The sequence below is a fragment of the Perissodus microlepis genome, chromosome 22 (genome assembly GCF_051167445.1).
Source record: "Perissodus microlepis isolate ML-2025 ecotype Zambia chromosome 22, ASM5116744v1, whole genome shotgun sequence".
In the NCBI taxonomy this organism is placed as follows: Eukaryota; Metazoa; Chordata; class Actinopteri; order Cichliformes; family Cichlidae; genus Perissodus; species Perissodus microlepis.
Window position 1 is genome coordinate 1,326,548 of NC_140481.1, and position 25,972 is coordinate 1,352,519.

At 41.9% G+C, this 25,972-nt stretch overlaps 2 protein-coding genes across 11 annotated transcripts in view; one reads left to right on the top strand and one right to left on the bottom strand.

Moving 5' to 3' along the window:
• thrb (thyroid hormone receptor beta) overlaps positions 1-12,860 on the bottom strand; it is a 114,307-nt gene extending 101,447 nt beyond the window's left edge. For 5 of the 9 annotated variants that reach the window (XM_084918850.1, XM_084918854.1, XM_084918849.1 and 2 more), the window contains exon 1: positions 12,527-12,859. The gene's annotated coding sequence lies outside the window, so the exon portion shown is untranslated. Of the gene's footprint in view, positions 1-12,526 lie in introns of all 9 variants that reach the window. The other 4 variants (XM_084918855.1, XM_084918853.1, XM_084918856.1 and 1 more) reach the window with 2 other exon arrangements.
• Positions 12,861-12,955: 95 nt separating this feature from the next.
• LOC146362371 (uncharacterized) lies at positions 12,956-23,078 on the top strand. Of its 2 annotated transcripts, none has more exons than XR_014799193.1 (3): positions 12,956-13,042; positions 13,552-13,684; positions 14,124-14,931. XR_014799193.1 is itself a non-coding variant. In XM_084918859.1 (3 exons), the coding sequence occupies exon 3, from the start codon at positions 22,304-22,306 to the stop codon at positions 22,895-22,897; it is 594 nt and encodes a 197-aa protein (XP_084774985.1). In that variant the 5' UTR covers positions 12,956-13,042; positions 13,552-13,684; positions 20,272-22,303; the 3' UTR covers positions 22,898-23,078. The 2 variants fall into 2 exon arrangements, 1 of the variants encoding a protein (XP_084774985.1); XM_084918859.1 differs by lacking the exon at positions 14,124-14,931 and adding an exon at positions 20,272-23,078.
• Positions 23,079-25,972: the final 2,894 nt, after the last annotated feature.

Here is a 25,972-nt window from a genome sequence, read left to right on the forward strand (position 1 = left end):
GTTGAGAAAACGCGGAGCTGCTCGGGCTTAACGTCACAGTCTTTATTCAAAGGTTTGCTCCTGGATACTTTTCACCTGCATGTCTGGGTGCAGATGTGGGTGAAACGCATGCAACTTACATGGTGAGACTCATGCATCATATGAAGCATCAAGTCACTCAATGAACCATTGCAACCCAAGAAATAATTACAGTTCTATTACAACAGCTCACAGTGAGTTTGAACGAGGCCCCTCTGAGACACACCCCTGCCTGCAGGTACTAAGAGAACAAGTGATTACAGCCTGTAGGCAGGTTTACAGGGAGTTGCCAAAACATGACGTTGTGTGTCAAAGAGGAGTCAGAGACACACAGACAGCACTGCTTTTGTTATGCCTCACTACAGTGCTGTGGTTGTGTAAAACATAGGGCAGTGGATAGGATCAGGACAACAGTACAATCTGTACATCTTTAATGCTTGTTGAACCAAAAAGACAAAACGAATCAGGCATGTTCTCTACACAGATATCCAAGCTGTCTGACGTAGTGCAAAAACTACAGTAATGTAACTTTTTGAGATTTGAGTGCAAAAACAAAGGAGTACTTCTGGTTGTCTCAGGCAGTGCTGTGCTGCCAGCCTTCAGTCCAGTTGTTGGTGGACTTCTCAGCCTCAGTCTGGGACTTTCAAAGCAACAGAATACTTTAGAACAAACAACCTAGTTACCGGTTACATTAACCGGTACATTAATCGCAGCAGTGATCGTTTGATAGCGTGTGGCATCATTGCAGAGGCCAGCTGTGGCAGTGTAACGTCTAACTACGACATTTCATTTTCTGATTGTTTGAAAAATAACATGTAAAGGACACATTTCACCATTAAAATTCAACTAACTTGCTACACTTGATAGCCGGGACAACACGAGGGCGCACGTTTTCATGGCTTCACAGGTTGGACAGTTGTGTCTGTATGTGAGCAGTTGTTTCTGACAGCTGCAGAGTACAGTATGTACAGCCAGGCACGGATCACACCACCCAGCACAGTTTGTCAAGACTTATTCCTCCTCGTCACTATGACAGATTCACACATTATAGTAGTGCCAACCAAATACTTTCTATAGACAACGTGTACAGGGCGAGACCTACATTGCCAATATTATGTAATCAAATCCTGCAAATGTAGCACTTGTAATGCGGGAAAATCCCACAAAATTACAGCAGTCTCATTATGTTCATGCTTTCTCTCCGTCCCTCGTAGGATTCACAGATTTCATTTGCAGGAAGGCACACGGACGTGTACATCTCCATCAACTCATTACTTTATTATTGCAGAAGGACAGCATTAGCATAACGCTAACGTGTGCGTGTGAACGACTAAACTGACTGAGTGCTAAAACTGACCTAAAGCTGGCTACAACAGTATAAAAAGCACATTTGAACAAATCAGTGTAAGCGTAGTAGTTGCCGGGTGAAGATTATTACGTGCCTGCAGCCTCACGCTGCTCCACCTGCCCCCTCTGCCCCCCTCTGCTCCTCAGGCCTGAAGCACACTGACCGGGCTGCTCTGTATTTCTATTAGCTCAGGTTGGTTCTCCACACTCTGGACTCTCCTCAGTCCAGCTGTGGTTCCTTCGCTGCTCTGCACAGCCTCAGCATGGCACAGCTCAATATTCCATCTGCTATCTGTCATCTTTTACATAACTGCAGACTGCTATGTTAATGACAACAGACGGCTAATGTGACTGTCAGGGAATTCATTGAAAACTCATTTTAAAAAATGTAACAACACCAATCTGACTTTGTGCACAATCATATTATTATTTTATATAAGAAAGTCCTTGTGTGTTATACTACTACTAATAATAATAGCCGTTCATTAATCAAATCACTCAGCCTTTGATGTTAAACTGAACAGGGACTCAAACCAACAACCTCTGGGTTAATTTCAATGAAGTCCCCCATTATTTGTTAACACAGCAGACAGAAACTGTCCAATTACCCCCCAAAGTGTAGAAATGCTTCCACGGGAAGCACTGAAGGGGAAGTATATGTCAGGCTCAGATTAAATAACACATGGACTTATGTAATAATAAGAAAGAGTGTAAACAAACTAAATGTACTGTTTCTTGCAATTATCGAGCAAGAAAAGAAAATCACAGAAAGAGAAAACAGAACTTGTCCCAGTGAAGCTGCAGCACCCAGACGAACAGACGAGATCTTTGCTGATCAGCTGACAGCTTTGCACGCCATTGGCAAAAAAAGCACAGGCAGGATTTCTACCCCTCGACATTTTTATAGCAAGCAGACTTTTGCAGTGATCCGTATTATGAAAAGAAGCTGAGCATGGTTTGCAGTAAGTACTGAAAGAAAAGCAGCCAACTATTGCTTAGCATAAGTGTTAGCTTTAGTTAACTGTTGGAAAACCTGCAGGTGACACAAAGAGCTCGTTGCAGATGTGGCAACACTCTGATAGGTTTGCTGGACTGATGTCATGTATCCAAACAGACACTAGCTGTGCCTGAAGTCACCCTGCCTACTCACACACTACGTTATGTGAGATTCCATATTCCAAAGGTAAACATTTTGTTTACTAGATGCCCTGATAATGACCAATGCAACACAAAGGTTTGTGTTTATGACACAGTTCCTGCCATAAAGGACATCTACAGGAAGCAGAATCATCAAAGACCCCAGTCACCCATCACGTGGACTCTTCACCCTCCTGCCCTCTGGGAGGCGCTACAGGAGCCTCCGGACTAAGACCACCAGGTACCGGAACAGCTTCTTCCCCACAGCTGTCAGACTCCTGAACTCTGACCCACGTTAACACATGGACTGAACATACACACACCCACAACCACCTACACACACACACACAATGGACAACTGTAACCTCAAACACACAATAATAACATGGACTGAACCACCACTCACAACCACTAGCACTTTATATAGCCTCTTAACTGCACTACTGTATAGTTCTGTGTAAATAATCATTCTGTACATACGATAATTTTTAACCCTACAACTGTTTATAACTTGCATAGTTCACATTTCTGTATAACTGTATATCTCAGATTTCTGTATAGTTTCATATTTATATCCTGTTCATAGCCTGTACTCACTACAGCCTGCACATACTTATAGTTATAGCATATTCATAACATACTTCACACCGTGTACATATTACATACCGTAATAGACCTATTTCTGTAATATACTTATATATCTATATTATTGCTAATATATATTGTAATACATCTATATGATGGCTAAAGCACTTCTGGATGGATGCAAACTGCATTTCGTTGCCCTGTACCTGTGACATGTGCAATGACAATAAAGTTGAATTCTATTCTATTCTATTCTACATCTCTGCAAACACTGACAGATTTGATCTTCTAAACAGCTGCTGCAGCACGCTCCAGCTGTGTCCAAGCATTCCTGAGCAGAGTGGCAACACCACTATTTGAATTCCATAAAAGAACACATAATCGCAGCATTTTGGACACAAACTGTTGCATTAGTCACTTAGACTTTTAGTAACTGCCAAAGATGTTGCAGCAGGGAGGAAACGTTAGGAACAACAATCCCGACCATAGTAAAATGCAAAATACAACAGTTCTGCCATGAAATAATGAAATCCACAACACGTTCATAGAACCCTGTGTTGGGTTCACAGCGATGAGACTTCAGCTGTCTTTTGAAGATAAGATTTCCCAATCGCACATCCCTGAGGCGTAAAGCTGAGCTTTAACTACGGTCAAGAACAGCAGAGGTTTGCATTTGAAAGAAAGAGCCAGTGTGATGAAACACAACATATCTGAGCCATCAGCTGGATGAATGCTTTGATCAGAGCACAGACAGATGTGGTCTGTGGGATATATGAAGGATCAGGTACAAGAAAAAGAGCAGAATGTTCAAACTTGTAGAAAGGCTGTTACTGAGCTTTGTCTGGTTTGTACAGCCACTCAATTAAGCACTCACTCAGTCATCCAGTGAAACTGTGTGAAACTCTACAGAAACATAAAGCAGTTTATCAGGTTTGTTTCACTTTGCATCCTGACACATACTTTCAAGTGTTTTAACGAGCTGCCACTAGTTTAAAGGGTTTACAACCTACAAAATACTGCATGTTTGAGTACTGCTTGCAGGTCTTGCGTTCAGCTTCAACAAGACCCCACATCTACTTAGGGCAATAAGTAAGAGCAGCCAATAGTGAGACAACAAACCTAAGGGCTCAGACGTCACTGTGCCACTTACTGCTTCTCACTAAGTTCATTGCTGAACTGAGGCATTCATATTTTACCAGCTTCCCTCAGACACACGAAAACTTAGTGAACGTTTTTATCCTGAAGAACATTTAAGGCATCAGCTCACTGACGAGTACAAGTGTAGGAAAGCTGCATTCATGTGGATGGGAACTGAGATCAAAAAGCCTTTTTTAAAAAACACAACACAGCAGGTTAAGGGCTGTGTCAGCAACAACGTGGGACCACAGGGAGGTTAGGTGGGACTGATTTACCACACAGGATCATCTCTACTATGCTCAGGCTCATCTGACTCCTCAAGGCCAGTTAGTGAGTTGTGAGTTAGTAGGACAGGGCGATGAAATGGCAATCATTTCAAAATAACTTTCCCTCTATCCGGTCGTTAAGTGATGACGTGACGAATCCGGGCCTAAAGTAGTCTGCGTTTAATATGGCTTTTGTGTTGTTAACATGTTTAATGTTTTGTATTTTCTTCTATTTAATCTCAAAAAGCTCCTAAAACAGTCAGTGATCTGTTGACCTCCCTCGGCTTTTATTACCGCTAATCATTTATTTAAGCTCAGTTTTTAAAACCTGAGGATGTAACTGCAGCCCAGCCCATGCAGCAGTATATGAATGACTAACCTCGTACTGTGGATGGATTATCTCAGTTGTTCTCCTGGCTGAAGTTTGGTCCTTTTACAGCATCCTGCCATGCGATTACATTTGTTCCTGACCACCGAGAACACTCACGTTAACTTTTATCGAGTGGAAAAAAAGTTAGCTTGTTTATATTATGCTAACATAGCTGTGTCGCTAGCGGTCACGTAGCACATCATTATATACCAGCTAGCCAACCTTCAGTAACCCTACAAACGTCACTGCTGTTTAGTTTTCTGTCTTCATTTATGTTGGAAGTGATAACAGAGCTGTACGTTTGAATTTGTTTCCAAAACCCCGCAGTCAGGACATGCTATATTGTATTTAGATAGAAGCTAGCGAGCTAACTTCCTGCTAACTTCTAACTCCGTTAAATGTCATAAATTCCGTTTTCATGGATGCCTGGATGTTAAACTCAATTGTTACACCTGGTAGAGCAGAACGCTGATCATTTTATTAAAGATGAAAGACTTTAGACAGTTTTTCAACTCTCAGTAATGCCACAGTGATCGTTTGATATATGGACCTGCAGCGGAGTTTAGGCCCAGACACGGCTAGTGACGTCAGACTTAACGACCGGATAGAAATAGACGGTCAAAATAAAGTCGACAGAACTCGTTCCAGCCACATTGTGACAGACGCAGCGCACCATAAAATAAAGACTTGTGAAGGTGACGGCAGCGAACTGATTTTGGTAACTATGGGGTTCTGTGCACTGGTCAAAGCATTCGACTCCAGGCACACAACGCTCAGCTGAAAACACTTCACACAGACGGGCTGGTTTCCTGCCGACCGCACGGAGGCAGTGATGACAGCTCGTCTCTCCCTGAGAGCTCAGCTCCTGTGCATGTGCGACATGACGCCAGATAAGGAGCATTTATGACATTTTTGATGGTTTCATTGAAATGTAAAAAAAGAAGAAGTTACAGAAAATGCACTACATTGATAAATATGTAATTATCGAGATAAGAACTGACTTACATCAGGATTATTTTCTATTTAAAGTCAGACAAAGAAGCAGAATAGCGTACTCTGCAGCCATGTTCAAAGCATTTTTTCACAAAGGCACATGTGACCTGCACAGAGTTCACAGATCCAGGTACAGTTTGTTCCATAGCACCGAGTGGACAACAGCTGCAAGCCTCTCAGCCGCCGCACTGAGACAGCGAAGTTTTACTATCATTTATTTACTTAGCCTGACACAGTCGTCAGTTTTCTTTATGCTCCTCTTTGTTTACGTCTCAAAGTTCATTGAATATATAGAAATGCTATAGTATTATGTACTAATATCTACATTACTTATTTGGAAGTGACCAAAGATTTTAGTTTTTCCATTTTGTTTGTTTTTGCTCAGAATTTATTTATTTTAACATTTATTTTATTCAACTTCTATTTTTTATATTTAGAATACTGTGGTGTGATGTTCCACAGTACATTTATCTGTACATTGTTTAACTTTTGACAGAAAATAAATCATATTTAAATCAAATGAGTTATACCTTCACTTTGGAGTGAAAATGAACTTTCACGCTTTCCGATCATTTGATTTATATGAATTATTGATTCTCATTGGCTCCGTTTTGAGAGTCTCCCTCATCACTTAGCAGCAACGAGGAAATTCCACTCATGCAAATGAATCTGATGCTGTGCGTGTTTGTGGAGGTACGCTCCTTTCTATTTGTCACGATTACACATATTACACGACACTTTTCTTAAAAGTAATGCAGTAATCACTCCCAGGGAAAAGTAATTCATTACACTACTTGTAACGTTACTTTCATGTTACTCTGTGAAACACACTCATAATTTAACAATATAAACCTGAGGCTACACCCTCACACACCAACACAAATCCCGAATGAGGACACACACGTCGCTAAGATCTTAGTGAATACGAAGCTGATCGCACAACGTGAAACTGAACAGCAGCACAAAAAGGTGATCGACACAGTGATTCTGCTTTAGGAACCTGAACAGGTAGAAGAGGAGGCTGTTTGTTACCTGTTGACGTTCAGGCTCTGCTGCTCGTGTTCAGCGTTCACTCAGGTTTCACTCTGGGTTCTTGGCTAGCTTAGCGTTAGCATGCTGTCTGTGCAGATGCTTGCAGAGAACCAAAGTTGTGTTAGCAGCACAGTGCAGTTGTTTCTGTCCTGGATGCAGGACATTTACCATTTATCGTGTCCTTTTGTGCAATAAAAATAATCCATGCTTTAGCCTGTATCGCAATTTCCCTCCTCTGACACGCCAACTGAAATCAGCTGATTGTAGCACGAGTGCAAGACCTGATAGGCGTGACGGACACTTTATGTTTCCCCCTGTGTAGTCACAGCATACCACGGCCCAGCTGCTTGGGCCTAAACAAGGTTCTGTTGGACTACGGTCGAGCTCTTACCAGAGCCAAACAGGAAGCTCCATAACAACAGCTGCCTCTATGGACATCACTGTGTTCAGTAATAAACAGACAGCAGGCAGCTAGCTCATTTTAAAAGTGGCTACCAGTAGCCTGTCTAAAATCCTGTTATACCCAAACATCACAGGATCAAATAACAATAGTGAAAACTGATGTAGCAGAGACTGACAGATTCTCCCTGTCACTGCACGCATGGTGTGGCTATGCAACTATGAAAGCCAAAATGCAGCGATTAGAGCCATCGTTCAGTTTGACATGTTGCACAAATTCAGGATTTCATCAGCTGTAATCCTCCCTCACCGACCAAGGGAAGTGCCATCAAACCCGCCTCAGTGTGGACATTTGGATCCCTGAGCTCCCAGTTGATGTGTCACCAATCTAACACCTGCAAAATGCATGAGAAGTTGATTACAGCCAGACAAAGCTTTGTCTATTAGATCGAATAACCAGACAATCTCTCCTTACAAGTCCCAGTGCTGAACGGGTCGGACAACATGAACTCGTGCACATTACTGAATATTGAAAAATGCAAGACAAATGAAGGTAACTGCAATAAATTATTTTAGGACGGAAGAGGGCACATTAGGCCTCATGATGACACAATCATTCATTTTATTGTACTATGAGAGTTTAAATCACGACTTCCTGAAGAGGAAATTAAACCCTGTGGTGAGCCTTCAGTCTTCAAAATCATAAATAAACAGCTAGCTGAAGAAGTCCAGTATATTTATCAATCACATCTAGCTAGCTTAAAATCAAAATGTGTGCAAATAATCATGTTGGTACGTAACGCAGTGGTAGCAGCAGGTTGACATTTATTTGTATTGGATCAAAATGACGTGGTTAGCTGTTCTACGTGCAAATGGTTTGTTTGTTTTTTCAGCCCACACACCAAAAACTAAATTAACAAAATATGAATTTAAAGCTTTAGCCCATTTTAGCAAAAGATGGTTTTCATTTTAACAGTTTTACCATTTTTAAAATGCCAACGGGTCAAAATGTCCCCTTAACAACAACAATTAAAGGTTTTTACTCCCAAGTGAAAATCTAAAGATAAACTTGGCAGAAACAGTGATTTGTTTTATCTCAATATCAACTGATATGGGAAAAAAAGATTAGAGAATCATTTTCCACATCACTCAGCCCCATCCAGCGTAGATGACGGCACCACTGCACCACTATCATTGTTTTTAACTTTGCCTTCTGTCAGCGTTGAGCTTCCAGACTGTGTTTATACTCATCTAAAACGTGAGTGTAACTGCGCTATGACAGGATCTCTTTTGTAGTGCTCTTGTAAGTCAGTTATTGTAGTAGGCCATGACTAGGTGCAGTTCAGTTCTTCTCAGTACAATACTCTATGATTGATCCCTGGACTAATTCAGGGACTGGAGTATTGATTTTAGGCAGTGATGAAGCCCTGACATCCGGCTCTCTCTGCCATTACATCTTCCAACACCTAGCTCACCACAAAAACAAACTAATATCTTAAACTCTTGGCTTAAGATATCAGGCCAACAATTGCACTTAATATCTTTTCAGCTGTCAATAAATACAGGCTGATCCAAAACGTTTCTGCTACCACAGAATCACATTTTCTCTTTAAAAACTGATAAATTCATATCTGTTGGAATGAAACAAGGTTATCACATAAGAACCATAATGAGGACTGCACAGCTTCAACCAAGTCTGCATGCACATGCATGTAAACACACACTCTGACTTGCAAAGACAACAGCACTCAGAACAGGAGAGGAGCAGGTGCACAGCACGGGTATCTCAGCGTAGTTATAAGGTCTGCATGCTTCTCATTTGAATGGACAACTGAAACTTTGAATGAGACAGTGAAGGCCTCCATTACATCATCTGACTAAGGGCAACCTGGTGAAGGTCATCCTAAGTGTTTAATGCAGGGACACTGGAGACTCTGGAGATGCACCAATCAGACGGCCAGGGACCAGAATCAGCTGATTTCACCGTTCCTGGACCGGTGATCGGCGCTCAGCCTCCCATATGACTATTTATAAGCCAGTCTGTTTCATCCATGCACAACACATGCACAGTGGCACAAGCAAGTAGCCACACACACACACACACACACGCCTACACGCTAACATGTCCTTAGCATGGGATTTCCTCATTGTGAGCAAAGACACAAAATAACCCAAAGTTCTTGTTTGGTGAAGTAAAATGCTGAAGTTGCCTGGACAGCGACTCATTTTCAGTTAACAATGTAACCCTCCTCCCAGAACTTTATTATCTGCTGTTTCAAAGAGAGAAGATGCTTTAAATTAGAGCAATCTGGGATACATTTAATAATTTATTTTACAATGAAAATGAGATTTTGCATTAAAGAAAATAGAATTTCTTGGTATATGCTGTCAGGTATATTTCTTAGAAAGACAACTGGAATTTATACACTTTATACACTTCAAATCAGTCACAAAAATTTACAATTAGTGCATTTCCATGGACTCTGAATTTCACTCCAACCCAGACGACTTTGTTCAAGCAAACCAAACTTCTCATTCTGTGAGCAAAAATGATGATTACGACTACCACAGCATGGTTATTAAAAGAATGTGCACACAAATTATAATAAGGCTTCTAGACACGAAAAACAATCAGGCCAAAGAAATAAGAGTTAGCTAAGATGCTGAAAGTATCCAAAGACTTCGCACACACCACACTCAATAAATTTAACATAAGCCACAGCAGAGGAAACAAGAGAAATGTGCGTTTTAGCTGCACACTAGGATGAGAATGGGTTTCAATTAACCAAACAGTCCTTTTTTGTCTACAGCAGCGGTGCCCAACCTTCGTTGCTCCACAGTTTCATGTCAGACAGTATTTTCACGGACTGGCGTTTAAGGTGTGGCGGATAAATACAACAAAATAAAAGATACGACACAAACTGGTATTTTGTAAATATAACAATAAACGTGAATTCAGTGTGTAATTGTGTAACTTTATTAGCAGCGTCCTCCTGAAATGCACCAACAACATTGCACCAACAGTGTTTTCAGTCCCGAGTTTGTGCATTCAAAAGAAAGCTTCTTAGTAAGGTAGAGCCGTCAAGCATCACAGCATAAGACTCGTACTGCTGAAGTGCATTCATGATAGAGCCTGGTCAGTGCTTATTTAGCGAGTCACAAATAGAAAAAGTGGCATGACAGTTTCAAAGTTTCAGTTTTATTACTGTTTATGTTCACTGCCACCATCTTGGATTGTTGGTAGTGTTGCTCTGACTTTCCAAGTAAGAAACCCTATTCAGACTGGGAACTCTGAAATTCCACCTTCTGAATTCATCTGGATTCTTACCCTGGTTGATAAACACGAGTGTGACCCAGAAACATGTAGACTCTACAAACAGGAATGTGCACAGTCACTGAGCACAGTAGCAAAATAGTGTAATGGTTTACACAGTTGTCTAACATGCAAAAGGTCCCTGGCATCGCATCAGGAAGGGCATCGGGTATAATTATCTGCCAAATCAAATATGCAGAGCTATTTGCTGCCACGACCCCTTGTGAATAATGGAACAGCTGATAGAAGCTTCTTAGAAATGAAATCTGCACAATACCTTTGATCTCTCAGAATTTTATTAACGGACTTGTCAGAAACCTACTTTGCGGCGCGCCTCAGCTTTTCTTTATTAGGGGACAAAACTGACGACTGTCAAGGCTCCACCTTAAATACATTCAAACAGGTTTCAACGCACACAAATGCTTAACAACAGCCAACCAACACATTACATCTATTTGCTGCAGCTGGTTCTGCTGCAAACAGTGCAGATTACATATACTGATATCACAAGTGAATACTGTCCTCACACGCTCTTGCAAAAAGTCGCAAAGACAGAATGACCTTAAATGCCATTCATTCAAAAGCACTGCTTCCTTTACTTTCTCTCTTTTTGAAATAAAACGGACGGTGCTTGAAAATGTCTGTTAATTCTGAATTCTATAATTGAAATGATCTTTCGATGTTTTGGGCACAGAGGGCAACGTTTTTACTTGGATTAATGATGTTACTGTTTACTTGGAACAACAGCTGCAGTCATATAGTAAGTGCTGTGCAACACATAAAGCCTCTCATCCCAGCATCAAGGCAAAAACGAAACAAAAATAAAAGAACACAAATTCCCACAATCAGCTGTCTCGCTCAGCCTCTCACGCGTTAGCCCCCCCCAACAGTGCGTGAAGGTATCACTACAGCTTGTTAAACGAATATCGCACTACGGCAAGGCACATAGGACAGGTGACGCTTGTTTGTAAATAGCTTAACACTTGGGAACGACTCTGTCCACTAGAGCCAATCATCCTCTATGTAATCCCAAACACTAAAGTCGCTAATGCACTGTGGAAGGGTCTGCTTGTTTTACACGCCAGATGTTAGCTGGACACTTGAGTGAAAGTTCCTGTTGTTAAACCGAAAGCAAAGGTTAAGGCGGAAATCTAGGTGACATACATGTATTTATGTCAAGTGACAGAAGTAAACCGAGCCGTGCTCATTGCTCGTGGGATACTTTGAGCTATGAGGGAAACGATAACTTGGGCCCGAGAGCAACTCCCTCAACTCTTTATCAAAGCCATTCCGGGGTACGTGCTGTTCTGTTTTCCTGACAGAACCTCGAGCCAAATATCTGACAACTGCACGGCCTCTCGCTTTCTGTTGACATTAGCCAAAGATGAAAAAACGCGGATGAAAGTTTCTGCATTATTACAAGCAAGTGTGCAATTCGGCGACGGTAAAACACGCCGGGAACGGAATAAAACTTTAACTTTTAGCGAAATTCTTCTTTTATTCCTGCTGCCTCACTCCGACAACACAAACCGCCGTGGACGCGGAGAGCAGGGTCAGATCGCTGTTATGTTTAAATATTTGTTATGAAACGTTGCTGTTTCAAAAAGAACTGCGCACCGAACTGCTACACAGAACCCGACAGTTCTGCTGAGGTCCAAGTCACGTTTGTCCACGAACCAACAATCCCGCGATTAGCAAGGCACTTGAATTGCACGAATTGTGAATGAAGTTCGTTATACGCCGTCCCTTCATAGGACATAAACACATTTGCGGCTATGTTAAAAATTAATATGAACATTAGCTTAGGAAGCGCGACGCACCGCGATTTAGCTACCACAGCTGCGCACAGCTAGTTTTTGGAGAGGCTGCTGTTAATAGCAAGACTGCTGTCAAAAATACCCCCAACCCCACCCTCTAAAACAAACATACCGCATATGCAAGACGAAGCCCGTGTCCAAATATCACTCGGAGTCCCAGTGGGTGTGCATTCCGCCTCAACTGGAACCAGCGTTGATCTCCGTCGGTTAAAGTGAACGGGACACAGCGCCAGGGTTTAACCTGAAATGACCCGCGCCAGTGCAAATCAGGCGAGGTCTATGCGCGCGGAGTGGACTGAGTGCAGGGTGAGCTAACGGTGTGAGCGACTGTGTCAGTGTTTGCTCTGGACGCTGAAAACTTCAACGTGGAAGCGAAAACAAACGCTGAAAAGAAACAGCTCATACACATTACAGACGACACAGTAGCAGCTCTCCGACTGAACGCTGTGGGGAATTAGAGAGCAGAACAGGAACTGAGCGAAATAAGCCTCGCCCTTATTACAAACTCCAAGTTTTTTTTCTCCTCGCTCTTTTTCGATGGCGGTTGGCGGCTGGTACAGTAGGCCCGCCTGGTACATGCCGACAGGGCAGGAAACGCTGCTCCGGCTTTATTCTGCACTCGTGTGAGGTGGGCTAACACACTACTACTGCATATATACGCAACACTGGCCTAAATACAGCACATATATTGGACTTTAGTCATTTTTGCGTCACTTTCTATAGATACATCAGAATGCAAGTTATGCATGTGCACACAAGTATGTAACAAATGCTTTATGCAGAAACCTGAATACTGTTTTCTAATCGTTTCTTTGTTTCACATAAAGTATCATTTACTCGATTCATTGTTTCATGTGTGTGTGTAGAACATTAAGTAAGGTTGAATTTCCACAGCAATGCTCTTGTTTTCACAGACTGCAGCAACAACAGTGAAAACTATTAAAGTAAACCACTGATGAAAAGAAGGATGTTAATCTGGCTGTATCATAGAGAATTAGGTCATCTGACCTTGAATGTCAAACTACTGTGATGTAATAAATTTGTGACTTCAAAAGTTACTCTGTCTACCAGAAATGTAACATCTTGGGTTTTTCCTCACTGCTTTCCTTTTGGCGGGGATCCTCCTCATCGTGCCAGGTGGGTGGGCAACCCTCCAAGTTGTGAGTGTAATGACTGGAGAACAAGGCGACATCGGATTTTGAAATCGACACCACAGGTGGATCTACTAAAGCCTTGGATGAGTTTGAATCTCAGTTAGCGCAGCCTCAAGGTAAAGATCAGAGGTCAAGTTTTCTGAAAATCTGGTGAATGTGAACATTTGAGAACGAGACAATGCAGACATTTGAAATTATTACCAGGTTCATCTCAGGTACTTTGATGTCAAGGTCAAAGGGTCTGAAAATTACTGAGGGGTTTCACATTTATACCACAGGTGCATCTACTACGTTCTTAATAGTTTTAAATGAATTTTTTGCAGGACTGAATATTCAAACCTTGGACAGAATTCTGTCTGATCACAACTTGACAGGGACGATTCATACAACTGTAAATGATCTGTTAACCATTTTAAGACTAAGAGTCAGTGACGTGGGTTTTGATTAGTGATCAGTGTAACTGTGGTTTGTACAAAAGACTTGGTTTGGCACTTATCACAGCTTTCACAAGGCTTTTGCTTCTAGTGAAGTAGTGTTTGTTCTTAATTCCTGTAGATCACTTCAAGCATATAGTCAGATGGCCTTACAGCACAGCGAGAAGAGTCAGCGTCACTCCAAAGCTCCAGTTTGCAATTCTTGTAATTATATTAAACCAGCTTTTTTTCACTTTTACTTTCACACTCTCTTCACACTCTTAACCTCAATTAGTTGACTTGACTTAAACCATTTAAGGCTTCACCCTGCTGCCTTCTGGCAAGAGGTACCAGAGCATTCGGGCCAGACTACGAAACAGGCCATCAGTCTCCTGAACACTCAGACACTGGACTGACACGCACACACACACACACACACACACACAACCCCGTTCAGCTATCTTAGTGAGGACCCTCATTGACATAATGGTTTCCCTAGCCCCTTACCCTAAACCTAACCATAACGTAATTGTAACCCTGACACTAAAACCCCATTTTAAGCCTCAAAAATGCCTTTAAATGCCTTCAAAAATGTGAGGACCGGTGAGTGTGTCCTCACAAGTGACTGCTGGTTCTCACAAGTATAGTAGAATGCAGATTTCGGTCCTCACAAAGATAGCTAGACAGGAATACACACACACACACGTACCTTCATACATTTCATTACCTCAAGTACCTTTTGCACAATGCTCAGTCTTTTTGCACAACCCACTGTCATTATTGCACTTTCCTGTTGCACTGTTGTGTGCCTACATCGTTCTGTTCTTTCTGGGGTTGCACACCTGCACTTTCTGTCGTCCTGTGTTGATTTACGCCGTCTTTTCTCACTGTGTACTGTACCACTGTATGTGGTTGAAATCACAATAAAGCCATTTGACTCTTGACTCACATTTTTATACAAGATGAAGCTACATTTGTTAACTGGATGCAGTAGAGAAATCATCATCAAATGTTGCTCGGCTATGAAGAAAAATGCACCGATTAATAAAACATTTTCAACTCTGTTTGAGTTCAAATATAATCTAAACATACAAACTTAAAATAGTTTAAACAATACAAAACCTAAAGACTACAGGATGGTTTTAACAAGTGAATGGCATATACAGGACATTTGTCCACCTTCTAAAGTACAAAATATAAAGTTTGAATATCTGGTCCAAGCTAAGAAGATCAGCTCAGCTGACAATCTGCCTGGAGATTCATTCTTCATGGTCTGTATTTATTTTTACTCTGATGTGGAGTTTCATGAATGATTTGAGTAAAATGAAGTATATTTTGAACATTGCGAGGCCGTTTAGAGCAAGTAAGGAAAGCGATAAGTAGATGGCATCAGCAGACTGGTACTTTATTTCCTGGCATCTCCATCCTGCCATCTTACAACAACCCCAGTTGTCAAAATCTTACTGGTTTTATACAGTTTTACACACACCTGAACCTCATTAGTCTCTACCATTAAGAAATAGGTTAGACCAAACAATGCAACCTAAACAAAGAAACAGGAATAAGATTATTCACCCCATCGACAAACCCATTCACACAGCTAAATGGTCTGAAAGGTACAACACTGCATAAACTCAAAGGCTACTTAAAAAACAAACAATACTGTACAAAAGGAAAAACCCTTCGTTTGGTTGTACCCAGTGAGGCAGTCAATGACATTGTGACCCTATATAAACAGGAAGTGATGGGTCAGCCCCTCCCACACACCTGTTTTGAGTATATGACCAGAATAAAGGGACAAACAAAGGTAAGTATAAACAAAGCAACATAAGCAAACATAATTTACCAGACATTTACCTGTCAACACAAGAAAATTTAAATCACCTGAAGGTTGAGTATATTAGCTCTAAAAGCATATGCATGGATGTAAACTGTGCTGCCACAAACAAACCCAGGATGGCATGTAGAGCAAAGTTACACCAGCAGTGCCTAAACTAAAGCATTATGGCCAACTGTAAAATAACATGGGATAAATTATCAATATGTTTAAGGGACAAGTGGTAGATAAGTTCAAGCCTACCACTTTGTCACAAGCATTTTAGGAGGCTGACGACTGCCCTGTTTATGCAATTTTATGCGAGTTCTCAACACGCTGGATCTCTGCACTGGAGGCCGTGATAGCAATGTTAGCACAACTATCAGACAACTTTTTTGGGAAGTACAGTTACTTTAAAAGTAACAAATGTCAATTAAAGTCGATGCTTAGGAAGGATTCCAATATCAATGTGAAATGAATCACTAGAGTTGCTGTTACTTGGTATTTCTATCAATGCTGTCTTCCTCTGCTTGTCTATCACTATGATGTTGGTTAGCCATCACCAGTTTGTCCGCCTGTATCTGGAAGTCCCACAGGATCTTAGCTTGGTCATTCTCCACCACCCTAGGGGGACATTTTGCGCTTGGACTTGCAGGCCATACTCGGCACAGATGTCCCTGTATATTATGCCGGCCACTTGGTTATGGTGTTCATTCTATGCCCTGCCTGCTAGCATCTTGTGTCTTGCCATTATGTGCTGGATTGTCTCGGGGGCATCTTTGCCTGGTGTGGTAGACCTCAGGCTCTATAGATCTTGTTCTTTGAGCTTGTTCTTGTGCTGCTATGATTAGTGCCTCTGTGTTGTCTTTCAGCTTTGTCCAGCCACTGGTAGGATTTCCTCAGATCAGCTACTTCTTCTATTTGCCAGCAGTAAATATAATGCTTCCAGCAGCTCCTGAACAATGTTCCCTCTAACGTTTCATGTGTCTGAGCGAACACACAAACTCCCTGAGCGTCCCTTGGACCACTGTGAGCAACAGCAGACGTGTGCACTGTGGTCACGCCAGCATCGAATCCATCCAAGCTACATGTTTATTAAAGTAATCAAATTACAGCATTTATGTTAGACTACTTTTAATTAACTGCTTTAGCCCACTTACAATGAAAATTATAAAAATCTTGTTCATGTCCTGTGTAGCATGTTAACACTATTGGAAGTAAAAATAACTTGAACTCCAATTTTGAAAACACAACTTTCTTTCTTTCTTTCTTTTTTCTTTTCTTTTCTTTTTTTTTATAAAGCTCTGACTTGTATTATGAGTCTGTGGTCTGGGAGAGAGTCTGTAACTCTAACTAATTATATAGTTACTTCTTCAAAAAAGTTACTGAGTTTTTCAAACAACAAAGGTTTTTGCAGCTGTTTATCTGAAAATGCAGCCAAGGCGTTTTTTAAACAAACATTTCAAACTATTTACAGAACAATCAGCTGTTCTGCATCAAATCTGATGCCACACAAATTATTTGTGCCGCTCCAAAAAATAATTTCTGTCCACTATGAGATGAAGGAGAACAACAGCCTGATACCTGCAGGCCTGACAGCAGCAGATGTATCACTGCTGTAACACCTGTAACACTCAGCAGTCGCCTCATTGTTCTGACACACACAACAACACTATTGACCACACTACACACTAACTACACACTAACTACACAAGATTTGTGCTGAACGTCGCAAATCTCTCACATCTCAAACACGCCGTCACTCCTAAACTTCCCCCGTCCTAAACAACTAAATGCCATGTTGCCATATCATTTTTTGATTGGTCCACATGGTACATTTTTCCACCAATAGGAAAGGCTGGGGGGGGTTTTGGTGTTGTTTTTGCTCACAGGCTTTTCAGCGTTTTCCTTATAAAACGCCGTTTTTACCGTTTCTTCCCGCAGTAAATATAAACAACGACAGTATTCAGGAAGAAAAACAAACATTGCAGATATTTTTATCATCACTCTGGTTTTACGTGGCCGATCAACACAATTTAAAAACTGGTATAAAGTCCACACTTTTCCCGTCAGTTGTTCCGTCTGTCCTGCTCACATCTCCAATGGTTGTACACGCTGTCATTAACGTGGCTTCACTCCACATCAGCCGCTTTGCTCGCTAAAACACCGGTGTCGGCTAGTGATGTGTCGGTCGCGAACGAAACTGCTCTTAGAGCCGTATCTTTGACGTGAACGACACGAGCCGGCTCGTTATCGCGAGCTGTGGGTTTTTTTTTTCTTTCTCTCTCTCTCTCTCTCTCTCTCTCTCTCTCACTTTTTCCCGCTTCACTCTGCACGCCAGCCTTGTGCTTTGCGCTGAGCAGAGGGGGGAGGGGCGGTAGTTACACTCAGTAGCACAGGAACAGAGCAGGAGGGAGAGAGAGAGAGAGAGCCAGGGACAACAACGCCACATTAGAAAGGTATAGTAATCATCCACAACTATTTTCAGTTGCAGATGATAAAGGATTCAGAAAGTTTATTCATGCAGGTCCATATGACAGAGAATGTGCATCTTCTGTTTGTTTTCATATTTTAATTTATATTTAATTGTGTTGTGGTTTGTAGTGTTTTGTGTTGTTTCACTTTAAATTTGTTTAAAAGGAAAAAGCTGAAAATGTAAATATTTAAAAGTTGAAATGTGAATAGTTGGTTTTTGTATTATATGATTTATTTATTACATTTTATGTGGAGTGAATAAATAAAAGTATATTTACGGTGGCCCCGAGAGACAAAGCACGTACAAAACACAACAGAAGTGCTCCAGGACACTAGGGCGCAGTGTTGAGCTTTTGTTACCTCGTGGCTACACAAGCCAGCAAGTACCAACGACCGGATTTGGTGTGTGGTAGTAACAGGTAAATGAAATTTAAAAAAAAAAAATATTTTAATATATATGAGTGTTTGTGTATAAGTACACAAACAATACACATATGCTTTCATGCTTTCAATTGTGTAATTTAAGTGATCTAGGTAGCTGTTTTGGAAGTTCAGTTAACGCTAGAAATGTGTTTTGGAGTTTGTACGTGCTTTGTCTCTAGGGGCCACCGCATATATTTATATATAAACATATATAAATAAAACCACTTTCGTGCATAGTTTTATATTATTGTTATTAATAAATTAATTAAAGCAACAAAACAACCTGAAGAGCCGGTTCTTTTCGGCTCGGCTCACTAAAAAGAGCCGGTTCTCTAAAAAGAGCCGGAAATCCCATCACTAGTGTCAGCACCTAAGGACGCTGTCATAGCCTGTCAGCGACGTTGATTAGCTGCGTATATACAAATGTGAATCGCATCATTGGCTGGACTTTGGGATAAGGTGGCATCGCTCTAATCCCATAATTGTTAAAGTTTTAATTTTAATTTCAATTCAAGTTAGATTTGTTGTGTGTGCGCAACGCAGATTTTCTGTGCGCAGAGACCGTGCCAGCAGTGCGCAATTGTGCACGCGCGCAGCTTAGAGGGAACATTGCTCCTGAGTCTACCCTGGGGTGCAGATGGACATTTTTAAATTCAAGTATTGAGTGGCCTTGGAAATTGGTACTTTCCAAAAAATAAATTTTGCAGGGATTCAGCCCATAGATAATTGCATTAAATTCTAATTTTGCTGATACATTTGGTTCGAGTAGTTTCAAACTCAAGTCAGGTTGTAGAGTATAGACTGCACTGCATCTACCTGTCATTAGCATAAGTACCACATTTAGTCACAATGTCAAAATCACAGGTGAAGTGAATAATCTTGATTATCTTGTCACAATGTTATGTTGTATATTGGGGTGGCTGTAGCTCAGGCGGTAGAGCAGGTCATCTACTGATCGGAAGGTTGGTGGTTTGATTCCTGGCTTCCCCTAGTCTGCATGCCAAATATCCTTGGGCAAGATACTAACCCCAAATTGCTCTCCAATGCATCCATCGGAGTATGAGTGTGTGTGTGAATGTTACTTAGAAAGCACTTAGAAAAATGTGCTTGTGCGAATGGGTGTGAATGGGTGAATGCACAAGTTGTGTAAAGCGCTTTGAGTGCTCAGAAGAGTAGAAAAGCGCTATATAAGAACCAGTCCATTTATATTGCTGAAGACCAAGCACATCACCCAAGCATGCTCAGTGACGGTGGTCACTTGAACCTGTAAGGAAATACCACTCACCACGAAGAAACATCCCAGGGTTTTGGCCTAGCATCTGCATCACAATCTGATCATGCAATTGATTTGATTTGATCTATTCATTATTCCAGTGAATAATCAGATAAAAATACTTGAGCAATAATAAATATTCAAAAAAGAATATTTCATCCTGTTTCATTTGTCAAAAAACAAACCCTTTGTATTTACATGCCATATTTAATTTTATTTTTTTAAAGAAAACATTTCCTAAATTTAAAAAAACAACAACAACGGATAAATAATTAATTCATTGTCCATCTTAAAATCCTTCAGGTCAGTGGCTCAGAATACGTGACCTGGCAGGACGTGGACGTGCAGGCCTTGATGGCCAACTGGGCCAGACTGGCGTCGACCCCAGGCTGCTCGGGTGGAGCACGTCTTAACGGCGTGCAGCCCTCCAACTTGAGCGGAGCAGGTCCTGGCGGTGTGCAGGTCCGTGGCACATGAGCTCGGGTGAAGTGGGACCCACCACCTTGGTTTCTGGAGCAGGTGGCAGTGTGGAGGCCGCAGGAGACTGGACAGGCTCAGCTGAACCCCAGCCTGGCGAAGCAGGATGCTGGCTCTCCTGAGCCTCCAGCTGCCACAGGAAGAAAACACGGCTGTGGAGGATTGGCCATCTTCTTCCTGGGATCTGGTGCAGGTGGCGGGACTGGTTGAGCAACAGCTGCCCCCACCCAAAGAGCACGTATCGGTGCAGGGATGGGCTGGGTCCTGACCGCCCTCCCCCTAGGAGCCGACGCAGGAGCTCGCTGGGTGCCAGCCACCTCCAACCAAGGAAGAAATATTGGTGCGGGAGAGGACTGGGTCACAGCTGCCCTCGCCCTGGACACAGTTGCAGGGACCCACCAGACACCAGCTGCTTTCACCTGAGAAACGGGCACAGGTACTGATGAGGACTGGCTTACGATTGTCCTCACCTGGGGAGCCGGAAATGACTGAACACCAGCTGTTCCTACCTGAGGAACTGGTACAGGTGCGGGGAGGAGCTGCGTCCGAGCTGCCCAGGGATCAGGGATACAGACGGACAGGGAGAAAGTTCAAGAGGGACTTCAGATAAAAGCAAAGTCTCTTGCGAAACAGTTTTTAGATTCCCAGTCCATACATTCATGTCTGTGACTGATTTGAAGAGACAGAGAGAGCCCCTGGAACACGGAGGCACTAAAAACAAGAAACACCAGGACGGCACAGAGACAGAAAAAGACTAAAAACTATAACATGAGCACAAACACGTAAAGAGAACCAAAACCATGACACAAAACCAAAGAATATTAACAAAACTCAAACATGAACACTAGGTCACCAAACCCAGCACCATGACACAGTGTTGCCTGTATTTGTGCACATCCAACAGCATAGGTGACTTCACTATTATATAGTGATATAATTAGGATATAATGGTAAACTGCAATCTTTTCACCACCTCACATAGTTCAGCTGTCCAATTAAACAATAATCATTAAAAAAAATATCCTTTTGGATTCAGGTCAAGACTTAAAGTTCAGGCAGATGGCCTCATCAACAACAACTGTGGAGGAGAAACCCCAAAGCTTTAAACACATGATAATGTTGGCGTGTAGACTTTTGTGATCTCTTGAGAAAATCTGGTTAATTTGTCAATATAGGACCTATTTGCTGGTATGATGACCACGAAGCCTCCTTAGCTATCGAGCTGCTTGGGCTGATAAAACTCCACTAAGAAAAGCCCGCTCTAGGAAGGCTTCTGTTTCCACATTTCTTGCGGGTTCTGCTGTGTCTCTTGAGAGTAAAAGCAAATTCTTGGTTCATCTAGTTCAGTTCTAGTCCTAAACTCAATGACAGTTGTCTGGCCATTGTTATAATTTAACTTAAATTTTACTGTAAGTTTAGATTTTTAGATTTATTATTGTTATATATGGACAGAGTTTTCAGGGTTTCTGAAATCATAATCCTTAACCCTTGTAAAGTTAACTTAACAAAGTTAACAAGCCTTTTAATGCTGTTAGCAGCTGACCTCATGAACCCATCTTCCCTTTGATCTTCTTCACCTATAAAGTATCTGTGTGCAGTTGAGTGCCCATTCCTTCTGGCAACTAGGGCATTTTGTTCTGGGAGCTGTCAAATGCTGTTACAGTCAACATCAACACATCCCTCTAGACCAGTACACACACACACACACACACACACACACACCTTGCCCAGTTGTTTCACAGATGATGATGCAGGTCAACTGACATTAACCATAAATGTATAATAGATCCTGATAGTTTGCTTGGTCAGCCTGATTATTCCTGCGATATCTTTTGAATGCTTGACAAAATGCTGCATCATGTATCAGGTCCTGGTGTCCTGGTGCAGCCACAACAACCTGGTGCTGAATGCCCAGAAGACAGTGGAGATTATTGTGGACTTCAGGAAGCACACAGCCCCACTCCCCCCCATCATCCTGACTGACACCCTCATCACCTCTGTGGACTCATTCTGCTTCCTGGGTACCACCATCACCCAGGACCTGAAGTGGGAGCCCACCATCACCTCCGTCATAAAGAAAGCCCAGCAGAGGATGTACTTCTTGAGGCAGCTGAAGAAATTCAACCTGCCAACACGGACGATGATGAAATTCTACACTGCAATCATCGAGTCCATCCTCACCTCCTCCATCACCGTGTGGTACGCTGGAGCCACCATCAGGGACAAACAGAGACTGCAGCGTGTTGTGCGCTCTGCTGAGAAGGTGATTGGCTGCAGACTCCCATCTCTGCAGGACCTGTACACCTCCAGGACACTGGGGCGTGCAGCTCGGATCTCAGCTGACCCTTCTCACCCTGGACACAGTCTGTTTGACCTGCTCCCCTCAGGCAGGAGGCTCCATTCGCACCAGAACCTCTGTTCAGTTTCTTCCCCTCTGCTGTTGGACTCATGAACAATAACCATAGGACTGTTCCCACCACTAACACATGACCCTACACTGTGTTCACTGCATCATTCCATGTTTGCACTGATCACCACCTGCACTCATGTATATATCTGTCTACTTAGCACTTTTAATTCTTATTTTTATGTCTATTTAAGCGTTATCTGACAGTATGTTTGCACTGAAGCACCGCAGCAATTTCCTAATGTTGTAAACCTGCTCAACATTTGGCAATAAAACCCTTTCTGATTCTGATTTCTGAGGTCATGTGTCATGTTGTCCAACTGGCATTTCATTGCAAGATGAGCTCTAAGAAACTTGACAGAATTAAGAGGTGACCATGCTCATCACCTTGTTCACCCCACAGTTTACCACATGACTCAAGATTTTTTAAGACACTGGTATTTTAATGTCAGTCTTATTTTTATAATAAAGAAGCAGACGTGACGCATTTAGCAGCTAAAAACACAGACCCGGCCAGATGGCAGATTTGAACCCAGCACTATGTAGTTGTGAGCTGGCAGTGCTAACCACTGCATGACTGTACCAAGGGCTCAACAAGAACTTAATATTGGCTTTTATAGATGTGGTCAGACCAGCAGCCAGGAAAGGGTAACATTAAGTAAGCTGGACATTAAAGTATGGTACTGAGTCCATCAGCTGGTGGTCCCACAGGCCACAGCTACATACGTAACTTGTGTTACAGCATTTAGTTATTTGTGTTCATCACAGGTTGAATAGAAAATCCATCAAATGAAGTGTTCAGGGAGCACAGTGCAGACATAATGTAACAATTTCAGAGATTGTTCTTTAGCAACAAAAATGTAAAACTTTCTAAATAGAGAGATACTCGAGATACTGGAAGCAATAATAAAAAAGTGGACTGGTGGCTTCCCTTAGCCAAATTAGTATAAGGCACAGTTCATCCTGTATTTAGTGCCCAGAACACTGTTCTTTGCACAGCTGCATTTCTGTTGAGGGTTTATAAACAGCGCTCCAGCCTTCCACATTCCAGGACCAATTGGGGCGATCAGAGCACATTCTTGACTTCCAGGCAGATATTGCTTTGGCCTCTCGAGATCTGTGTTCGGCTGCTAGTCTATTCATTACACCGCTACCATTTTCCCACGCTGTCCATCTCAATACTGTCATCGTTACTCTAGTCCAATCATCTTCCTGCCTTCTTCTTTGAGTCACAGCCTCCGTTCTGCATGGTTTAAATCTGTGCTCTCTCTTATTCTCCTTTGAGATTCACATTTGTGTTTAGAGAGCGGTACTAAGAACATGTGTGCACACATGTACACACAGACACGCTGTCTCACTTCATGCGTGCTCCTCCCCTACTCTCTTGTGTCACTTAGCAGTTTTGTCCTATTATTTGTTGCGATTTAGTGTCTGTGAGCACAAGCAGAGGTTTTTGCTTGGGAAGTAACCGTGACCTTGTTTTCAGAGGCTTCTCTAACATTTATTGGTTGTGAAATATGTCAAACTTTTCTCCCCTACCTGAAGTTAAACAGCTGAGAGCATCTTGAGCACAGAAAAAGCTGCACTGAGGATTTTGAACTAAGCATTGTCACTGCTGAGGATTAGTGGATACAGGAGATGTGTGGACACGGATCCTTATTCACTACGCTGCTGTTTCCAGTTTAAACGCCTTCATCAGAACAAGCACTTCGAATTATACTTTGCTCCTCACTGTTTTTGAAAAGCAAGAGTTAACAGAACTAATCCAGTAAATGCACTGTTATCTGTAAGTTTGGTATAGTAATCTGTCTTTATATTTATTATATGGGGAAAAGTCCTGTCAGCCCTGTGCTGAGAGTGCTGTGGTCATCCGTCCATCCTGTTCTAATAAACCCAATTCTTTTTTTCTTCCAAATCTCTTTATTTGGTTTTCCAGTTTTCTTTATCATAAAGGCGACAAAGATTCAAATATAAATGATTACATATATACAGTAAAAATTAAGCAAAGTAAAAAAAACAAACAAAAAAACCCCAACAACAACAAACAACGAAAGAAAGTTGGACAGAGGATGTTATTTATCGAACTACCAATGAGGCTCAGTGATCATTTATACCTGCACTGTATTGAAGAGATCTATAAAAGGTTGCCAGGTTGAATGGAATTCCTCCAACCTCCCCCTTAATAGGAGTTTAATTCTTTCCAGCTGCAAATGTCTCAATACATCTTGTAAGGCTGATGTGGTAGGAGGCACCTTTTGTTTCCAATTTAGTAGAATTAAACGGCGTGCCAGCAGCGTCACAAAATGTATCACATTATTTTGGGTGGCTGACAGGTTTACAACAACCGGCTTCACTCCAAATAATGTGCAGATTGGGTCTTGCTTAAGTGTTTTTTTTTAGAATTTTAGACAAGATATGAAAGACATTATTCCAGTATGTTGCTATACAGGGACAATTCCAAAACACATGCGCCAGTGAAGCAGGTTGCTGTTTACATCTTTCGCAGGACGAGTTTACATTGGGGAACATTTTTGACAGTTTCAACTTTGATAAATGGAGTCTGTGTAGCACTTTAAACTGTAAGAGTCCATGACGAATACAAACAGAGGAAGAGTTTACATTTTCCTGGGCTTTTGTCCATTGACTGTCTGTGATTCTCGTACCCAGGTCACACTGCCAGGCCTCTTTCAGATAGTCAAGTGTGACAGTTCCATCCAGTTGTGACAATGCATTGTGAACTTTTGTTATTAGTCCTTTCTTGAGTGGATCAAACTGGAATAAGTTATCTAAGGCAGAGTCTGGGGGCCAATCTGGAAAAGATGGAAAATGCCTCCTTACAAAGCTTCTGATCTGTAAGTATTTGAAAAAGTCATTACTGTGCAAGTCAAATTTTTCTCGCAGTTGCCCGAATGTGGGAAAAACCTTGTTGATGAATAAATCCTTTATTGAGTGCAGCCCTCTGTGGTTCCATTGGAGAAATGAGATGTTTGAAAGTGATGGTGTGAATGAAGACTACAGGATTTTTAAAGTCGTGTTTAGGGATAGGGAGAGCTGAATAGATCATAGCCTCTAATGAGGAGGGGTAACAACTTTCATTCTCCATCGTTGTCCAGTCGGCCC